The sequence below is a fragment of the Kogia breviceps genome, chromosome 17 (assembly GCF_026419965.1).
Source record: "Kogia breviceps isolate mKogBre1 chromosome 17, mKogBre1 haplotype 1, whole genome shotgun sequence".
In the NCBI taxonomy this organism is placed as follows: Eukaryota; Metazoa; Chordata; class Mammalia; order Artiodactyla; family Physeteridae; genus Kogia; species Kogia breviceps.
Genome location: NC_081326.1, coordinates 63,120,805 through 63,141,533, shown reverse-complemented (window position 1 = coordinate 63,141,533; position 20,729 = coordinate 63,120,805). Strand labels below are relative to the sequence as shown.

The window sequence follows — 20,729 nt, the reverse complement described above, 5'->3', positions numbered from 1 at the left end:
AAACGTCCGGGGCAGGAGGTGCAAAACTGTCCCTGGTTGAGAACCGTTATTACACGGCACACAAGATTAACTTGTAGGGGAGAAGTCATTCTCTTCGGGGATGAACACTCTTATTGGGACCAGTGGCCGCTACCTGCTCCATTCCTGGCTTATCCCTGTGGTACAGCGGCCGAGTTTCTACGTGCTCAGGAACCAGCCTACACCCAACCTCCGGGATATCCTCCCAAGAGCGTAAAACACTGAGGGCCAAGTGCTCGTAGGACTCCACCGTCTCATCTGCGTGGAAGAGAGAAAAATAAAGAGACTTGTCAGATGTGTTCCTGTAAGGGGACGGTCATGGGCTGTCAGATGCATTTTCAAACACTCCCTTAAAGGTTCATTTAAATATACCAAGGAACAGGGAGAGAGAAAAGGCAGTGAAAGAGAAAAAGGACAACGAGAGAATGGAAAGAGGTAGGAGTAGAGTGGTGGGAAGGGGAAAGAGATTGAAAGTTAAGAGAGCCAACCTATCTACAAAACAGAAACAGACTCACAGACCTAGAGATCAGACTGTGGTTGCCCAGGGGGAGGGGTGAGGGAGAGGGAGGGACTGGGAGTTTGCGGCTGGTAGATGCAGACTCTTACATTTAGAATGGATAAACAACAAGGTCCTGCTGTATAGCACAGGGAACTATAGCCAATCTCCTGGGACAAACCATAATGGAAAAGAATAGTTTTGTAAAAAAGAATGTACGTATGTGTATAACTGAGTCAACTTCGCTGTGCAGCAGAGATGACACAGCACATCATTGTTAATCAATGATACTTCAGTTAAAAAAAATTAATTAAAAGAAAGTTAAGAGAGTGGGAAATGAGATGGGTTGACCAAAAAGATCCAGAGCGCAGTCAGAGTCTTGGAGTACACGACTCCCTTCACCCCTTGAATCAGACTCCTTCAGAGTCTATGAATCACAAACTTGGCTTCCAGTGACTAGAGAGGGTATGTGTCCTGGAGACATAAAACTGTTTGCTAACACCATAGTGGGAGAGGGCCTGGAGAACCAGTGTGACCCTAAGCAATGTGGTGAAAACAGGCACAATATGTGCTCATCGATGTCTTTTGACTTTTCTCGTTATTGCTTGGGATCTCCCGCCTACCGACACTTACTCCAGAAAAGATTCTCTGATCTATCGCTTTACCAAAAAAGGTAATTCGTGACAAAAACTACCAACAGAAATAATACTCACAAAATAAGGCAAAAATTGTTGAAAGAATACAATCTTCTTGAACAAAGTTTAGAATGGCCAAATTTGACATAGGAAAGTTGAACCAGGTTTAACCAAAAAAATCTCCCAACAGCAGTCATTACAATCAAGTAATCAATGAATTAAATCTTTGTCAAAAAGTTTAACCAGTCAAGAACTGATCTTAATGAATAGAATTTCAGATTTTTGGTGGGCAAGTAAATTGTTTAATCATGAAATGTAGAATACTGACCAAGGGACTAAAGTGGCTTAATAGAGTATATTACGAAAAAGTATTTTTCTCACAGAAATTCATCAATATCATTAGTACACTAAATATCAATAACTCTTCATGCATGAACCTCTAAGAAGTTCTTGGGGCCAAAACAACAAGGTAAAAAGAAATCTTGGCATAGAAGTGGTGGGATCAACATAGTGTCAAAACACCCTGTCGGGCTTCCCTGGTGGCGCAGTGGTTGAGAGTCCGCCTGCCGATGCAGGAGACACGGGTTCGTGCCCTGGTCCGGGAAGATCCCACATGCCGCGGAGCAACTAAGCCTGTGAGCCATGGCCGCTAGGCCTGCACGTCCGGAGCCTGTGCTCCGCAACGGGAGAGGCCACAACAGTGAGAGGCCTGCATACCGCAAAAAAAACAAAAACAAACAAACAAACAAACAAAAACACCCTGTAGCATGTACTTAATTGGCCTTTTTGCATCAGGAGCACTGCACCATATATAGGTAATTTTTAAGCATCAAATGGACAGGTGTGACAGTACAGAAATTGTTCTATATCCTTAAAGTAAAGGTGGCTTTTGTTTCCTATCCAAAATTTATGAAAGGCTCTCTGGGATCTTCCTGGTATGTCCTATGTTGCTCATATGGAAAAATCTGTTTCTTGGTGTTGAAACAGGAGATTTGCTGGTATAACACTTACGGGGGTAATTTGAGTTGTGTCCAATTATTTATTTTATGTAATATTAATTTTAAGGTATTGTCTATCTTCTGACACAACAATTCTACTTATATGATATATACTGTAGACACATCAGAAATATGCAAAAACACGTGTAAGGATGTTCGTGGTAGCATTAAGTGTCACTACAAAAATGGACACAATGGAAATAAATGTCGCAGCCATAAAATAGAATATTATCAAGGATTGTTTCAAAGAACAGAGAATTGTCATAATCTATTGGAAATAGAAAAGGCAGAGTACAAGACTATAGACATGGTACATTTAAAATTATGTAAAAATGTGTGCCATATTGCACACACACTGCAAAATTTAATATTTCTGTAAAGAAATACACCAGCACGCACCATGGTTATCTCTGAATTTGGGGATTAAGAGTGATTTTCATCCTCCTCCTTACTTTCCCATATTTTCTACTGTGAGCATGCATTAATTTTACAATAAATGAGCGTTATCTTCAGTCACCAATATCACTGAAATCAGGCTTTTCGAAAGAAGAGCCATGTCAGTGGGATACATTGGGGGAGTTACCTGTGTCCTCCTCGGTGAAGACTGTTTTTCCAGAAAAGACCTGGTTTCCTATCTGTATTTTCCCAGGGCCAAAGTAGGGGCCATCTAGCTTGTTGTCTTTGCAGAGCTTGGTGAGGATTTCAGTGGGTTTGGACGTGTCTCTCCAGGCATTGTATCCTTCTCTGAAAAGTGGGGGAGGGACAGAGGGTGAGGTCCAGCCTCCCCGGGAGCCACATCTGAGGTCCCGGTAAAAAGGACCACCAAAGTATGATCTGTGTTAATCCTTCAGATTTAACTTGACCTTCTACATGCTTGGGGCTAGTGTTTCCATTTTATCATCTTCTCTCTTTTCTGGTCAATACCTCTGCATATGTATGCTTGTACAAAAGGCAGAACTTCTGAGTAGCTTGACATAAACATCCTTTCCAGGTAGTATTGGATATTTTTTTAAAAGAAATGCATCCTGGGCTTCCCTGGTGGCGCAGTGGTTGAGAGTCCGCCTGCCGATGCAGGGGACACGGGTTCGTGCCCTGGTCCGGGAGGGTCCCACATGCCGCGGAGCGGCTGAGCCCGTGAGCCATGGCCGCTGGGCCTGCGCGTCCGGAGCCTGTGCTCCGCAGCGGGAGAGGCCACAACAGTGAGAGGCCCGCATACCGCAAAAAAAAAAAAAAAAGAAAAAAAAGAAATGCATCCTTTAAAAAAAATCTGAAGTGAAATTCACATAACAAACTTGACCATTATCAAGTTGACCAATTTGGTGGCATTTAGTACTTTCACACTGCTGTGCAACTACCACCTCTATCTAGTTCCAAAAAATTGTCATCACCCCGAAAGAAAACCCTCCACCCATTGAGCAATTACTCCTCACTCCTCCTACCCCACCCAGCCCCTGGCAGTCACCAATGTGCTTTCTGTCTCTGGATTTCTTTGCAGGTAGTTATGGTTTAGTTTGATCTGTCCCTAGCAGAATAGCTATTTGGCTGCGACTTACTCTAAGAAGAAAGCCTAGCTCATCCTTCCAATTTCTCTGCTTCTTTCCTCCCTTCTCCTCCTCCGCCAAAATCATATTGTAGACTCATGTCACAGGCAGGAAGTCTTGATGTGCCATTTCTCTAATCAGTTATTTCCTAGTGGTGAGTTTCTAAATCTTTTCAACCCCTTCTTCCCTTAAAAACTAGCTGTTTGGGGCTTCCCTGGTGGCGCAGTGGTTGGGGGTCCGCCTGCCGATGCAGGGGACACGGGTTCGTGCCCCGGTCCGGGAGGATCCCGCATGCCGCGGAGCGACTGGGCCCGTGAGCCATGGCCGCTGGGCCTGCGCGTCCGGAGCCTGTGCTCTGCAACGGGAGAGGCCACGACAGTGAGAGGCCCGCGTACCACACACAAAAAAACAAAACTAGCTGTTTGGTTAAAGATTATTAACTTGGAATGAGATGCTCCCTGGGAACCAGGACCAAGATAAGCTTGGATTTCTCTGCTCCCTGGCATGTGGGATTCATCAGAATTTAATTTGTTTAAGCACTGAAATAAACCAAAACATGGCTATAAAGCAGTTTTCCTACACTGGGCCAGAGATAGGAGGATCCTGAAAAGATTCCAAGCCATCCCCAGAGCCATACATAGGCCTCCCCAGAAATAAGTGCTCTTGTTTATTTTTAAAACTTCAGAGAACAACTTCCCTGACTAAATTATTCTGGTCCCTGCTAGTTCCACTGTCAGGAAATTCTCCTGAACAAAAGCTTCCTTTACAGACTTCAGAGTGAGCACAGCTAATCACTCTCTGAATGGTACCCTCTCAGGTACTTGAGAATGATGTAAATACACCAGGAGGCTTATAAATTCACTACAGACCCAAAACTGAACCGGCCTTCTAGGCTCAGAGAAGAACAGGCCAGCAGTAGAGACTTACCTGAAAAATCATGCCATGGAGGAAATAGATGCTCAGACTGTGTTAATTAGAGTGTAAATTGGTCCAACCCTTTTGGAGAGCCATTCGGACATATATAATAAAAATCTTTAAAGTGTGCATTCCTTTTAATGGAATAAATCCATATCTATGGATGAACACTGAATGAATTATCAGAAAGGTTTGCAATGGCCTTTGTATGGGAATGTGCATGGCAGCAATATTTCTAATGGAATAAAAAAGAAAAATATAAATGCTCTGAAATTCAGGAAAGGAAATTGGTTATATCATTTTATAGTAAATTTATATAATGGAACACCACTATTAAAATAATGATTTTGAAGAATATTTAATGGCAGCATAAAATGCTTATAAGGGTATAAGTGCAACAAGAAGCTTACAAAATTGCATGGATAGTATGAGTCCAACTTTGGGGGAAATAGCATAGAAAAAAATACTAAAAGGGAATACATACAAATTTTTTCATGCAAATTTTATCTCTGGATAAAATAATTTGAGCATTATTTTGTACTTTCCGTATGTCCTAAATTTTCTACAAGGACTATATATTACTTTATATTCAGAAGAAATATTTCTAAAATTATACCATGGAAATCTAATGGATGTTTTTATATTTTCCTAGCTGATATTTGTAAGAGTTTTTTTCTTAAGATATTAAATATATCATACTTTAAAAAATAAAGCTGGTCTCTGTTGCTCTATGTCACTTTTTTTTTTTTTTTTTTTTTTTTTTTGCGGTACGCGGGCCTCTCACTGTTGTGGCCTCTCCCGCTGCGGAGCACAGGCTCCGGACGCGCAGGCGCAGCGGCCATGGCTCACGGGCCCAGCCGCTCCGCGGCACGTGGGATCCTCCCGGACCGGGGCACGAACCCGCATCTCCTGCATCGGCAGGCGGACTCCCAACCACTGTGCCACCAGGGAAGCCCTATGTCTCATTTTTAATTGAACATTAAGGGAATGTAGTATTTTGATCGTAACTCAGCCAATATCTTTATTTAGAGGCCTGCTGCTATTTTTGTCTTTTATGAAATTTTTGTCACCAAGAAAGGCAGGATTACATTTTTTCCTTCCAGATTGAGTTGGTGTAGTGTGTTCTTGGTTATTAAAATACTCATAGCTTTGGGACTTTGAAATGGTAAATATTCATGGTGTGTGAAAAAGCATGATACGTAACTGTATGATCTTAATTACATAAAAATGGATGCTTAGTCGTGTAGATACAAAAACAAGACCTAGAAGGACACATCAAACGGTAAACTGCTTGTGATGATGGATGACTTGATTTTTGCTTCTTGTGTTTTTTGGTTTCCTTTTATGCACATGTTAGCTTTTAAGAAATAAATGTTATTTTAAAAGCCTTAATAAAAGTAAAAATTTTAAAATAAAGCTGATAATTTATATTTTAAAATTAATCAGAATTCAAAACTCTTTGTAAAGAGTGAGAGTAGGACCCACTTTTCCCACATGTGTAAGATGGGGATAACACCTTAATGGGTTTTGAGAGAATTGAATGAGATACTCCATGTAAAGTGCATGGTATATTGAAAGCACTCATGAGTGTTTGTTGTAATTAACTAGGATATTGGCATTTGTATTATATTAGTCATTCTTCTAGCATCATTCCCCACTGGGAACTCTGTCCACCAGGCCCAGCTGATCGAATGAACAAATACAATTCAGCTCTTGACTCTCGAAGGACCTGCCCTGGGTTCTAAATCAGTTTTGCCTCCCCAGCCCCAAGTACCCTCAAGTGCAGTGAGCAGTTTCCCCAAACCAGCCCTGCTGACATGGAGCTCATCTGAGATATTAAATCTGGGCCTTGGCTGGCCTTCCCAGCGCATGGGCTGCAGCCTCAGAACACCAACAATGTCTCCATGGGAGGAATAACTTACATCTCATATTGATTCTGCAAGCCACAGGTGGCTCGGTGTTTGCTGTAGAAGCGGTTCTCCAGGTCAATCCTCGTCTCACCAATGAGGTCATCCATCCCGATCATGTCATGGTCATAGATCAGCACAGAGAGCAAGGACTCCTTTGGGAATGTGGCCTGGATCTCAAATGACCTGCCATCCAAGCAGAGGTTTTAGGAATCAACAGCATCTGGTGCTACAGAGAACTTTTCCCTGCTTCACTTTTAGCCCACCTACAGTCTATATGAACTCACTAAACACTCAGCAGCCCAGTTACGACTTAATGGATGTTTATGTGGTTTAACTTTTCATTGAGATGCAACCAATTTCCAACTCTTTTGTCAGGTTTCCAGTAGTCAATCATCTCCTCTTCTGTGGGCCAAGCCTTGCGGTCTTCAACTAGGGTGACAGCAAGAGGCAGAGGAAAGTCTTAGATTTTGGTCTCAAACAGGACTGATTTCTAATCAGCCACTTCCTGGCTGTAATACATTGAGAAAGTTATTTCATCCCTCAGCCTCTTTATGTGTAAATGGGGATAAATATGTCTTCTTTATAATATAGCAGAGTGGTTAAATGTGACAGTGTTTGTATAAACACAGATTTTACTTCCAGGCATTCAACCTGGTACCCAATAATTTACCATTCCCTTTCTCCTCCATTGTTGCTTCATCAGGGAATGCCAGCTGGGTTTATTTGAAATGAAAATCCTATTGACAATGGGAAAATCATTAGAACATAGACTTGCAGGACTGGAATGCTGTCTCTACGAGATTTTTCTGAGCCCCTTGAGAACAGAGACCTGCCCTCTTCATCTCCACATTACTGGAGGCTGCACTTCACCTGCAGAGAGTGGACACAATAAATGTTTCCTTGAACTGTAAGGGATCTCAGAAATCACCATATCCAATCGCTTCATTTTACAGATAAGGAAACTGAAATCCACAGAACACAAGGGACTTGCCCAGGATCATAAATCAGGTCAAACTGGAATAAGTACCAGTTTCCTAACTCCTGGTACCGTTCTCTTTCCACAGTCTCACCCCAATGCAGCGTTGAAAGGAATAGCAATGCTGTCGGATTTCCTGTGACAATGCATTATCCGTGCTACTGAGCGTTAGAGAAGATAATTAAGAATTAAATTGGCAGTGAAAGCCTGCATTTTAGGGAAATGTGTTCTTGGAAACAAAATCAAGGATACACCAGTGTTTCTCCATTTGTTCCTGCCTCTGTCTGCCCTGGGACAAGGTGGGGAGGCTGGTCTGGGAACAAGGGACAGAGAGGATGTGGAGAGGAGGGGAGAAGAGAGGACCCATTATTTCCCTGCCTGTCCTCAGGCCTGTCTGGGCTGCTGCCGTCATGGTCAGGTGCCCTTAGCCCTGACTCTCACTCTCCAGGTTGGTAGGGACAGCAATCACAGCACAACCTGGAGCCAATTAGCCCTCCCCAGAGAGAAAAAAGCAGAGATGCTGGACAGCTCCAGTGCCTGTGACTGACTGATGCTGGCAGCTCTTGCAGGCCCGGGATACGGCTATGCAAAAAAGAAATTCATTTCTTCCACCTGAAGACTTAGTATTGCCCCTCTGGGGCTCTCATATTTGGATTTGAAACTGTAACTGATATTCTAGAGGCATCTCACAAGAAAGCCCCCAGCCTCCTCTGAGCTTGGCCATCACCAAGCTGCTGCCACCAAGGAAGGATTTATTAAGTGCTTAACTGCCCCTGGCAACCATGACAGAGGACAGAGGGCTCAGCTGTTCTGGTCCATCTCTCAGAGTTGTGTGCTATGTGCTCACAGGTTCACCTCTCCTGAATTTTCATTAGCGCTGTCTTTCGAAAAACTACCAGGGCTTCCCTGGTGGCGCAGTGGTTGAGAGTCCGCCTGCCGATGCAGGGGACACGGGTTCGTGCCCCGATCCGTGAGGATCCCACGTGCCATGGAGCGGCTGGGCCCGTGAGCCATGGCCGCTGAGCCTGCGCGTCCGGAGCCTGTGCTCCTCAACGGGAGAGGCCACAGCAGTGAGAGGCCCGCGTACCGCAAAAAAAAAACACAAAAAACTACCAAAAACAGCTCACCATGATTAGACTTCCAGTCGTTCGGGGATAAACTAAGCTTATACCAACGTGTGTGTGTCAGTGAGATAGGATCACTAGAAACAGCATTGGTGTGAGAAAAGAGAATGCATCCTGAAATGGGTGAAAACTGAGCCTTGTAGAAACATTCAGTACTGAAATCTTCAGAGCAAAGATGTCTCGCTGTTTCTTTGCCCATTCATTCATTCTTTTATTGATTCCCTTGTTCATTTGACATTTATGAGGTATCCATTATGTGCCGGGCACTGTGGTTATTAAGAAAATGAGGAACGACCAACTCTTGAGACGTGTAGCCCCTCAGGATGATGGGGTCCCATGAAATCCCACTGAAAACTGACTGAAGGGTTGTTTGTCAATCTGTTTGTTCATTTGCTCATTCTACAAATATTTAAAGAGCATCTGCTCTGTGCCACACCCTTGTCCTAGGTGATGGGGATGCAGCATTGAACAGACTAGACCAAGTTCCTACACGGATGGAGCTTACATTCTAGCAGGGAGATGGGAGACGGCCATAAACACATAAACACAGCAATTCATGTCACAGGTGATGAAGAAAAGTAAAGCAGACCGGGGGCCGGGGCATCAGGGGTGGAGCCTGTGACATCCTCCTATGGGGCGGTCTCAAAGAGGAGTTCCCCAGGCCCCAGGTCGGGGCTGAGAGCCCTCCACTCTCCCTGCTGGAGCACAGATTGAGCCAACAATGTTTGTCCCTGAGTAACGATTAAATATACATCCAACAAAGCATCCACACCTGGAGGGCTTCTGGAGGAGGCTCTGAAATGCCAGAGGCAGGAGGGACTATTCCATCATCCTCTTCTTTTGTTTACCACAGCCATAAACGGAGGTTATAAAACTAGTCTAATTCATGGCACTGTGCTGAGAGCAGCTCATAAAACGTGACTGCAAAGCACTTGACAAAATGAAGTGCTGGTAAACAGCAGGTAATGATAAAGGTCATCTCGGGGATCAGGGAAGCAAGGGTAAGTTTCCCCAGCTGTCTTTTTAATCATTCTCTTTCATCTGAACAGGCAAGATTGTTTATTGCCATAATTCCTTGGGAGCAATAAAATGTAAGAGGCTGGTGCTGATCAAATGTCAGAGGGTCCAAAGGGATCACAAATGTGTAAATGAATTTAAATGAGGTGGATAAAGATTTCATCCCATGCTCTTTGTTACTCTGGGAAAAAAAGGCATTAAATACACTTAAGATGTTAAAGTGAAAAGCATTGCTAAAATGATTTTCAAGGGGCAGCAGAAGGAAGCTAATGAGTTTTGAGTATCGACTATGCACTATCATAGACAACGTGCTAGGTGCTTGTCATATTTAATCTTCTAAAGGCGTCTGACAGTCAAGTATCACTGCTATTGCTTTACAGATGAGAAAAACTAGGACCAGAGAGGTTAAGCTGTCTGCATAAAGTTACTCAGCCCGTATGTGGCAGAGTGAAACCCAGGTCTGCTTGACTCCAGAGTTATTGGCAGTCAAGACCACAAACCCAAGCAGGGAACATAAATTAGAAGACAAATGGGGTGGTAGGGTTGCTGTGAACTGGAGAATGCCTGGTTCACCTAAACGTAACACAAGTGCGATGCATTGTAAACACTTTGCAGGAAAAACAAAACACAGGCGGGGGGGTGCAGTTCCACTTTTTGACTGCAGGGGTCACCTCAAATGGACTGCCAGATAATATGATGGAAAAATCTCTTTGGTAGAAGACAAAAGACCAAACATCTGGCCCCTTCTCTTCTACTTATGAGCTGTGTGAACTTGAACAAGTTTCTAAACCTCTCTGGGCCTTGGTTATCTTGTTTGTAAAAAGGAATTCTCTCCAAGGCAGGAGGCTGAATCTGATGACTGTTAAGTGGTATCTTAAATTTAAGATCTGGGAAAATCATTATGGGAAAACCAGGGGGAAAATCATTATTGGAAAACCATGGGCCTCAAGACCATGCAGAACCAAGCTGCTGAAGGGACCAAGGAAAGAATCCAGCCCTTCTCCAGGAAGAGAGGCTTGATTGGCTGTTATCCCAGGCAGGAGTGGGCATTTAATCTCCTGCACTGTTTACTCAGACCCACACACGTATCCACACCAAACACCCTACAGAAGCACCATAAGAACAAAATGCAGAGAGGACAATGCAATGAGACCCAGATGGCCACTGACCTTCCAAATATTGGGTTCAGTTGTTTAGGGATGTATTTGTCCCGGTCTTTGATTTCAGTTTTGCCAAGCTTGACCACAATGTAGGGATCTGATTTGCCATCTGGATCAGCCGGACTAAGATTAAATGCCTGGAGAAGAGAAAAAAAATCCCCTTGGTCCAGTGGTTCTCAACACTGGCTGCTACCGGGATCGCCTGGGAGTTTTAAAAAATACTGATGCCTGAGGTCTAGTCCCAGATATTCTGATTAAATTGGCCCTGGACTTGGGGATCTTTAGAAGCTCCCTAGATGATTCTAGTGTGCAGCTAAAGTGAAGAACCACTGTTTTAGCCTCTCTACTCTGCTGTTAAAAGAAGAGTTATCAGCTTTGCCCAAGTTCTACTTTCTCTGGAGTTGTCTCCCCAGTGGAAAGCAGCCCTTGGCACAGAGTAATGAGGAATCTTCTGGACCAGGAAGCAGGAGGCATGAATTTGAGTTCCAGTTCTAGGTAGTCATGTGATCTTGGGCAAAACATGTCATCTCTCTTGAGATTAATATGTAAAATTATGGGGTAGACCTAAAGCCTCCTCCCAGAAGTAGTGGACTCTGAACCCATGACCCCGTCAGTCTTGCATTTAGCATTGGTCAGCTGAGTAACGATCTGTTTCCGTCAGGGAGGACCAGGGTAAGGAGCTGGTGAGGAAGGACGTGGAGAAGATGGAGAAACTGAAGAGATGGGAGCTGGATAGGAAACAATCTCATTTTTAGGACTCTGTCCTACAGACAGAAGGGTATAAGCACACAAAGCTATATTTTCAAGGTTGTTCATTAGAACATTGTTTAATAGCTAAAAATTGTGAACAACCTATATGTCAATTACTTAGGGAGAAACTCCATCCAAAATCGTCCCTCCCCTGCTGGCCCCATGGTCTAGTGGTCAAGATCCTGGTTTCCATCCAAAATTGTCCCTTCCCCCTATACTCTCGTCACCACATTGCTCAATTTTTTGTTTTTTTTTACTGAAGTATAGTTGATTACATCCCCCAGTTTTAATTCTTTATTTAGCAGTTATCTCTGATATTCATCTTGCTTATTTATCTGTCTGTTGCTTATTTTCATACCCTCCTAATGCCCACACCAGCCCCAATTAGTTATATAATCTCCATGAGAGCAAGGGTACTGCCTGTCTTGTTCGTTACATTAACTCCAGGACTTAGGATAGGGTCTTCCCAATATTTGTTGAATGAATGAATAAAGGATACTACATTAATTCAAGAAAACACTAGGCGGCTACTAATAGGAATGAGAAAGACCTATATGTACTGATCTAGAGAAATGTCTAAGGTACGTTACTAAGTAGAGAAAGAAAATAGAAGATCAACATGTAATACATGAAGCTGGACTCCGTTCAATAAATACCTGGCTGTAGTTGTAGACAGGTATAAATAGATAGAGATGTGTTTGCATAAGAATAGTATATATACATAAGAAGGGTAAGTTTCTGGGGATGGAATTGCAGAGGTGGTGGCATTTGATTTTTCTCCACGCAAAATTTAAGTAGTATTACTTTCTACTTCTTCGGTGTTTTATTAAATTAAGAGATTTTTTAATTAACTTATTATTTAGTTAATTAAACCTTAGTGTAAGAGAGCAACCCACACATAATCACCATTACTATAAATGTCAATGAAAAACATTGTCCATAATTTATCCTACTCCCTACAACCCAGGGCTGCCACCCTCTGACTCTTCATTTGTTAAAGACCTGCTGGTCCTCAAGTTCCAGCCCCAGTTCCCCTTCCTCCACACTGTTTCCTGAGCAGGAACCTGATCTGCATTCTTGGTCTTTGCCTAGAGGGTACCTTTGCTTCTGGAATTCTCAGACCCTTGAATATGCTAATGAGCTTTGTGAATCTCAGGTGTAGGAGAAGGGAAACGAATTACTATATGCACCATTTCTAGAATTTGTTTGAATACATGGTCTATTTCCAGAGGAATCCATATTAATTATCTCTCCCAAGACATGAGTGATTTCCTGAACAAAATTTTGAAAAGATTAGTCTAAACTATCCTGTGGGTGGGTGTTTAATATAGACTCTTGGCATTGCCAATAATGCTTTACAAGTTATTGTAGTGTCTGTCTTGTTCATTACATTAACTCCAGGACTTAGGATAGGGTCTTCCCAATATTTGTTGAATGACTGAATAAAGGATAGTACTACAAGTATCCTTTATTGGATCCTTCATCTTCTATTGGATAACTTTACAAGTTACTTCTCATCTTTCCCACTAGATTATGACTTCCTCGAGGGCAGGCGCTGTGTCTTTTTCCGTCACGATATCCTTAGTGATTAGAACATGCCTGGTACATGGTCGTCATGGCCATGATGACGTTGCTGCCAATAACAAAGGAAACATGAGAACTGCATGATGGAAAGGGGATGTTTAGTTGTCCCCTGGCGTTAAAGAATAATTCATCTTTGTTTTATGTTTCATTTCGGTTTCTAAAAAAGATTTTAGGCATTTTAAGCAAAGAGTTAATATAAAATAAGATGACTACAATCAAGTAAGATTATGAAAATCAACTCCAAGGTCAGGAGAAGAAAACAAATACATGAACCATAATCGTCTAGCACACAGTTGCTTTGATTGAGCACCAAATTTGGCCCCAAGCTTCCTGGCAATCAGGTCAAAAGTTTCACAATTAGAGTTTAGTGCTGTCATTATCAGAAAGGAGGAAGCCTAGGGCAGATAATATTTTTCTTGGAAATACACTGGAAATGAAATTTCTGACTGCAGCAGAACAGAGGCGTAGCCCCGGAGGTGGGGGAGGATTGTACAGTGGCAGCTGCCGTGCTCTGCCCTGGTTCTTCCCTCTGTCTTGCCTGTGAGCTTCCTGCTTCAGTGCTACTTGGTTTCCTGCCCAGCTAGCAGGCAACCACAGAGAGCAAATAAAGCTACACAGAGCAGTCCTCTCAGCCTGGGAAATATTTTCGCTCAGTGAAAGGCCAGCAAAGGTCCATGTTACCAACCAAACTTCATACCCTCTGTTATGGACTGAATTGTGTTTTCTCAAAATTCCTATGTCAAAGCCCTAACACCTAATGTGACTGAATTTGGAGACAGGGCCTTTAGGGAGCTAATTAAGGTTAAATGAGGTCATAAGGGTGGGGTCCTAATCCAATAGAACTGGTGGCCTTACAAGAAGAGAAAAGAGACAACAGATCTCTTCTCTCTCTCTCTCTCTCTCTCTCTCTCTCTCTCACACACACACACACACACACACACACACACACACACACAAACACACACACACACACACACACACACACACACACACGAAACGCCATTTGAGGACACAGCAAGAAGGTGGCCATCTATAAGCCAGGAAAAAAGGTCTTACCAGAAACCAACTCTGATGGTACCTTGATCATGGACTTTCAGCCTCCAGAACTGGAGAAAATGAGTATCTGTTGTTTATGTCACCCAGTCTATGGTATTTTGTTATGGCAGCTCTAGGAGATTAAGACAACCCCTCAGAGTAAACAAGGATGCCTCACCGCAACAATGTACACCCTGATCAGGACTTTGATGGGGTGGTTGGATGGAATTCCTTGCTGGATTCTCAGCTGCTTGCTGTCCTTGATGCTGGAATCCTCGGGGCTTTTGTAGATGCAGAAGGAGCCCTGGAACCACAAAGCACTACTCATTGAAACAAGACAGTCATATGCCCCGCTGAAAACCAACCACGTAGAGGAATAAATTATTGATACACGCAACAAATTGGATGGATCTCAGGGATGTTATATAAGTGAAAAGAGCCATTCTCAAAAGTCTCATACTGGAGGATTCCATTTATATGACTTTCTTGCAATTACAAAATTATAAAGATAGAGGATAAGTCAGTGATTGCCAGAGGGTAGAGATGGTCACAAGCAGGGCATAATTATAAACGGGTAGCATGATGGAGATCTTTGTGGTGATGGAATAGCTCTGTATCTTGTTTGTAGTAGTGGTTACACAAAGCTACATATGTGATAAAAATTACGTAAAACTATATACACACTCTATCAATGTGGATATCCTGGTTTTGATACTTACATAAGATGTAAACAATGGAGGAAACTGGGTGAAGGGTCCACTAGACCTCTGTCTACCATCTTTGCAACTTTCTGTGAATCTTAGCTATTCAAAATAGGGCTTTGTTGTTGTTGTTGTTGTTGTTTGTTGTTGTTTTGTTTGTTTTTGCGGTACGTGGGCCTCTCACTGTTGTGGCCTCTCCCGTTGCGGAGCAAGGGCTCCGGACACGCAGGCTCAGCGGCCATGGCTCACGGGCCCAGCCGCTCCGTGGCACGTGGGATCTTCCCGGACCGGGGCACGAACCCATGTCCCCTGCATCGGCAGGCGGACTCTCAACCACTGCACCACCAGGGAAGCCCAAGAGGGTTTTTTAAAATTAAAAAAAACCCTCAAAATGTCTAGGGCATAGTGCTGGGAAAAGGAGCACAGCCTGGGACCCAGCAGGACCTGGGGTGGTGCTACTCGTGTCCCCTGGACGTCCTCAGGCCATTCACATAACCCTCCTGCATCTGTGCTTCTTCATGGTACATCAGTGAATCAGTGTTGGTACAGTGCCACCCTCCTCACGGGGCTGTTACGTGAGAATCGAATAGGGGCATCAGATGGAATCCTGAGTGCCTTTCACATGCCGGGTGCCGAGCTAGTGTTTTCTCCCATTATCTCATTCAATCTTGGCTTCAGTATTTCTATTTTCAGATGCTGCAACCGAGGCTCAGGGAGGTCAAGTACTGCTCAAGATCACAAGCTAGTTAGGATTTAAATCCTAAATGAGGATTTAAACCCAGACTGGCAAGCTGCAATGCCCATGCGATTTCCAACACATCACCTTCATATAAAGGGCCCAGGCATGCAGTAGGTTCATAGTAAGTGTCAGCTACTGCTTTGTGGTGCTGACACCGTAAGTCTGCCAGATGAAGGGTTTGTGTTGTTTGATTAATTTAATCATTCAGCTGATAGGCTTGTGTAAATCATATGTTTGGTAGGTCAGGGGGTGGGAAAAGCAGAGTAAAATTAAATGATCCCTTTAGGCAGCGACTCTGGTTCCTCATATTCCCCAGACTGAGCTCCAATCCACTTTACTGGCCACAAATCAAATACCTTGAAAGACCGGGGCTAGGTCTTGTGGGCTTCTAGAGAGGGAGGGGCCTGCATAGAGATTAAGGATTTTAGACATCACACACCACAGTCCAACAGAATTGAGTCATATCCGACGTTTATGGGCAGGAGAGCCAGATAAAAGGGTTAACCTTGGAACCTGCCTTAAACTTTCCTATGACTCGGTCTCTGTCAAGGCCATGGTCATCTTCCGTAGACTTGCCTCTGAGCAGCTCAAAGGTTTTCACCCAGTCTTCAAAATTGTTGAATTCACTCTCCAGATCCCCATCGTATATCTTTAGGAAAAAGGGAGAAGAGTGTGCTCAGAGGAAGGAAAGCCCAGGATTGATTTCATGAAAACTGCCAAGATTCTCCAAAACCAGCCTTCGTATATGCCCCTTGGAAAAATCTAAGAGGCGCTGTTAATTTATCTTCAGCAAAATAAGGAATGTGATTGACTTGGCATTCCTAGAACTAAGTCCCACTCTGAAATTTTTAAAACGTTTTTGATAAACTTTGAAATTCCAAGAGGTATAGCTAAGCCAACAATATTTTAAATATAATATATAAGTATAAATGTGACAAAGCTTTTTATAGCTAATTGATGTCATTGATTGTTGGATACAGACTACAATATCTTGAGGACATTCAAATTAAAAAATATTCATTGAGCATTTCATTCGTAACACATATAAAGTGATGGAATATTTGTTTTTATTATAATGCATGCAGAGATGAATTTTCCAAGCAGAAAATTAGATATATATTTTAGAAATGGAAAACTGAATTGAGTTTTTGATTGAGTGATATAATTAAATCACTTATTCAAATTTCCCATCAAAATTACTTATCTAAATTCATTATCTAGGTACATAATTTTCATAATGCCAATTTTCATATCCATCAATATGCCTCTAGCTAATAGCCTCTGGCTAATGTTAGGACTGGTCTGACGCAGCTGATTTTTGTAAGAGTTAAAACTCCTGCTATTTCGAGTCTGTACATATCTGCATGATGATGTCAAGCCCCAAGAGGTGAACCCAGGGGAACTCACACACTGTAAATTACCCTGTTGCATCCAGGCTAACCCCAAGTTAAGTTACGCCCCTTCTCAATAGGAGGATGTAGAAAATAGAAAAATAGCAAAAGCTCCACTGTCTTGGCTTGCATGCTTGTTAGTTTGTTACTCTGCATCAGTGATTATAACAAAGTAAGTTACTCAGACAAAGGTATTCTGCAGTTGAGTGAAGCACTAAAAGAACGCCCACCTTCTGAGTTTCCCACCCTAACCATGGCCAAGATGGCTGGGTCCACACACCTGCAAGACAGCCAGGTTGGGGATTTCTTTTTCTTTGAGTTTCTTCTTGAGTATTTTGTCTTTCTTCTTCTTCGGGCCATCTATATTTACCACTACCTCGTCCGGTTTTGCCTCTGTGGATATTTAGTGAAAATGGTTAGACTTCTTATGCTGTTGAGATGAGAAGAAACAAAGTCAAGCTCCCTCTTTCCCTTTGCTCTGGCATGTGTCATGACCCTTCTTTTAAGAAAGAAAGAGTAACATTTCACTGTAGGATTTCTGCACATAGCCCTGCAGACCGTGCACTGAAGGAGCAGAGGAGGTACCACTTATGTAGCAGTGCAATGTCAGTGGATGCCCTGGGGCTGGCAATGTGTTGGCCTTCCCCGCCATATGTAAGAATTCATTAAGCTAGGCACGGAGAGGGTTAAGTAATTTGCCCAGTCACCCAGCTAGCAAAGAACAGACCCAGGGTGGAGTGACACCAAAGCTTTAGATACATTCCCTCTCAGATCTGTTTAGCAACTTGAGAATCATCTAGTTCAACAACCTCAGGCTCAAATATGCTAAGGGTCTAACACAATGTCACAAATGTACTTAGATTATTCAGTAATTTTTTAGGAGCAGATGCTGGAGAAAAATCACCCAAGCTCCACTATTTTCTAGCTGTATAAACCTGGGCAGGTTACTCAACCTCTTTGTACTTCTGTTTTACTATCTGCAAATCAAGATACTATTGCTTATGTCATGGGGCTGGTCTTAGAATTAAATATGCTAATAGGAGTGGCCTGAGGAACTGAGCTTGGCTCTGGTTTTCTCACTTTTTGTGCCACCTGAAACAGAACTTGGTGTTACTGTTGTTTTGGGGCCAAGACTTACCGTTGGCTTACATCAAGTTTGCGGTCATTTCAAATCCCAGGGCTCTTCATTTGAGCTTCTGCCAAACCAGATCTACCCAAACCTTGTCAACTGAATTTTGGAAGCTAGATCCAGGTCACCTGTATTAAAGTTTATCATGCTGGTTTTGGCCTGCCATCTCAGCTTGCTCCTATTTTTACTCTGCTGTTTCTGCATTAAGACTGTCAACGTAGGGACTTGAGCCAAAGGGTCGATTTCAGCACTCAACTGAACTCAGGAGACCTGGGGTCTGGTCTCCATCCAGCTCAAATCAGCTACGTGACCTCTTTAAAGTGTTGTCATCTTCCTGGGATTATTTCCTCATGAGGGAAATGAGGGCTTTGGGCTCCAGTGTTGCTCCCATGGCTCCCATTTTATCATTTTCTCACTCACATGGCCTTAATGCATGTTCAAATGTCCCCAGAGCAGCCACTTACCTGTGTTGCCTTTTTGCTCCTTGGAATTGCTCTCCTTTTCCTTTGAGAAAAGAGGGAGACGAGATGATGGACACTGTCTTGTCTCATTTATTAACCCTGACTGCTAACAGTTCTAATTCAATTATCTCAGCCCTCTGCATTTTAAAAGAATATGCAAACAGTCCTCAGTAGCCCCCAGATGAAGCCTCACTGTAAAGACCTAGGACTTAAGTGCAGGGAGATGCCCTGCCCTAAAGAAGAGGTGCCCACACCTCCAAAACCAGTGCCACCAAACTGTAGACGTCCTCGTCCTCTATGTGCAGCCTCCTCTCAGCTGCTGGGAAAGCAACCCCTCTCCCCACTGTTCTTCCACATCCCTGGAGCATCACCTCAATCTGCAACTATGAGTTTTATGGGCTGGCATGTTGGGTTGTTGGGTTTGTCCTGGGACTGGGGAGGTTAGCAGAGAAAGAGGAAAGGGCTGAACACTCACCAGAAGTGGTAGTGTCCACTGTAGTAAAACCAGGGTGTTTGGAAGCAGGGATTAACATTTAGTTTGTTTATTTAACTATATGTCAATATTCATCGATAGTCCTAGATGAAGAAATTATGGTCTCTCCAAATAAAGAATCAGAAGAGTTCCTATTCAATAAAATATGACGATAACATCTGAATAACTTTCCTTTCCATTTTTACTCAAGGATGAGAAGTCTTACCAGATTCAGCCACTGAGCTTTTGCCTGAGTCTCCAGACCCACTCCCCACTGGTTCTCTGGCTTTATAACTCAATCCCTTTCTTATTGCATGTGCATGAGGCCCTGATGATTATTCCCATTTGCTAAGGCCAAGACCTCTGCCTTTACTTTGATAATTTCCCATATGAACTTAGAAATCTGCTGGAGACCTGGAGCCCTTTGACCTGGAATCTCCAGGTGAACCTGAAGCCCCCTTCACTGATGCCCACCTGTCCAGAGCCCCATTTCTCTTGGCTAGACCTCCCTGAGGTGGGCACATTCCCTGGATGCCATGATAGACTGCACATCCTGCCAGCATTTACAGCAGAGCCTGTGTCCTAGGACCAGCTCCAGCCACACAGTAAGGATTTGGCAGTTCTGGACCCTTGGTCCTTTCAGGCTTTGAACCCTTCAGCAGTTAACAGAACCACACCCAAGTAGGGCCTACCAATAGTGGAATTTAAAAGAGGGGACAATGCAGGATTTGGGGTGGGGGAGGGTGGGAAATGGTGCTGTGCTCTTATCGAAGCCTTGACTGTCACAGCCAGGAGAGAATCTACCTTCTGTGCTTTCTTCAGGGAGGCATAATATTTCGACCACCAGTCAATGACGTTTTCAGCAGATTCATCCGCTGTGGTCCTCTTTCTCCTTTTAGTAGACCTCTGAGAAGGTTTCCTGGCATCCTGGCAAGGGATGAAGGATGGATTGTTAGGTGTCAAGGATCTGCATGCTGGTGGCTAAGTGGTTTACTAAGGAAGAGGACATGTAGGTACCCTTGGGGAAGTGGATGGAGGTGTCAGCAGGTTTTGTTATTGCAGCTCTCTGTCCCTCTTAAATAAATAAAAGTTTAATAATCTGTCACCCATTAATGAGTTTATTTGACATTTATCAAGCAGATATGAGATTTTGTGGTTGACATGGGGGATGTAGGGGGTAGACATCATCCCTCCTTTGGGGAAGCTTCGAATTCAGTGGAGGAGACAAGCAGGCTACATGATACAATGTGATATAGTAGAAAAGGATTTAGTTTCTAAACGCAATATAAACAAAAATAGAAATGTTATGATGCTCAGTTTCCTCAACTAGGAACAATAATACCTGCTCACTTCACCGTCATGAGGATTAAGTGACATAAGGTAGACAATCCCCCTTTAGCATCACTTCTGATTTTTTTTTTTTTTTTTTTTTTTTTGCGGTACGCGGGCCTCTCACTGTTGTGGCCTCTCCCGCTGCGGAGCACAGGCTCCGGACGCGCAGGCGCCGGACGCGCAGGCGCAGCGGCCACGGCTCACGGGCCCAGCCGCTCCGCGGCGTGTGGGACCTTCCCAGACCGGGGCATGAACCCGCGTCCCCTGCATCGGCAGGCGGACTCTCAACCGCTGAGCCACCAGGGAAGCCCATCACTTCTGATTTGAACAGGTGCAAAGAAGGAC

The 20,729-nt window shown here is 43.5% G+C and overlaps 1 protein-coding gene across 5 annotated transcripts in view; it reads right to left on the bottom strand.

Annotated features, from left to right (window-relative positions):
• FER1L6 (fer-1 like family member 6) overlaps positions 1–20,729 on the bottom strand; it is a 185,094-nt gene that overhangs the window by 17,763 nt on the left and 146,602 nt on the right. For all 5 annotated transcript variants that reach the window (XM_067017461.1, XM_067017462.1, XM_067017464.1 and 2 more), the window contains 9 exons: positions 19,857–19,979; positions 18,584–18,623; positions 17,271–17,383; positions 16,117–16,248; positions 14,338–14,463; positions 10,800–10,927; positions 6,526–6,696; positions 2,731–2,891; positions 134–276 (listed from right to left, as the gene is read on the bottom strand). In XM_067017461.1, coding sequence (XP_066873562.1) covers positions 134–276; positions 2,731–2,891; positions 6,526–6,696; positions 10,800–10,927; positions 14,338–14,463; positions 16,117–16,248; positions 17,271–17,383; positions 18,584–18,623; positions 19,857–19,979 — 1,137 coding nt within the window. The remainder of the gene's footprint in view (positions 1–133; positions 277–2,730; positions 2,892–6,525; positions 6,697–10,799; positions 10,928–14,337; positions 14,464–16,116; positions 16,249–17,270; positions 17,384–18,583; positions 18,624–19,856; positions 19,980–20,729) is intronic.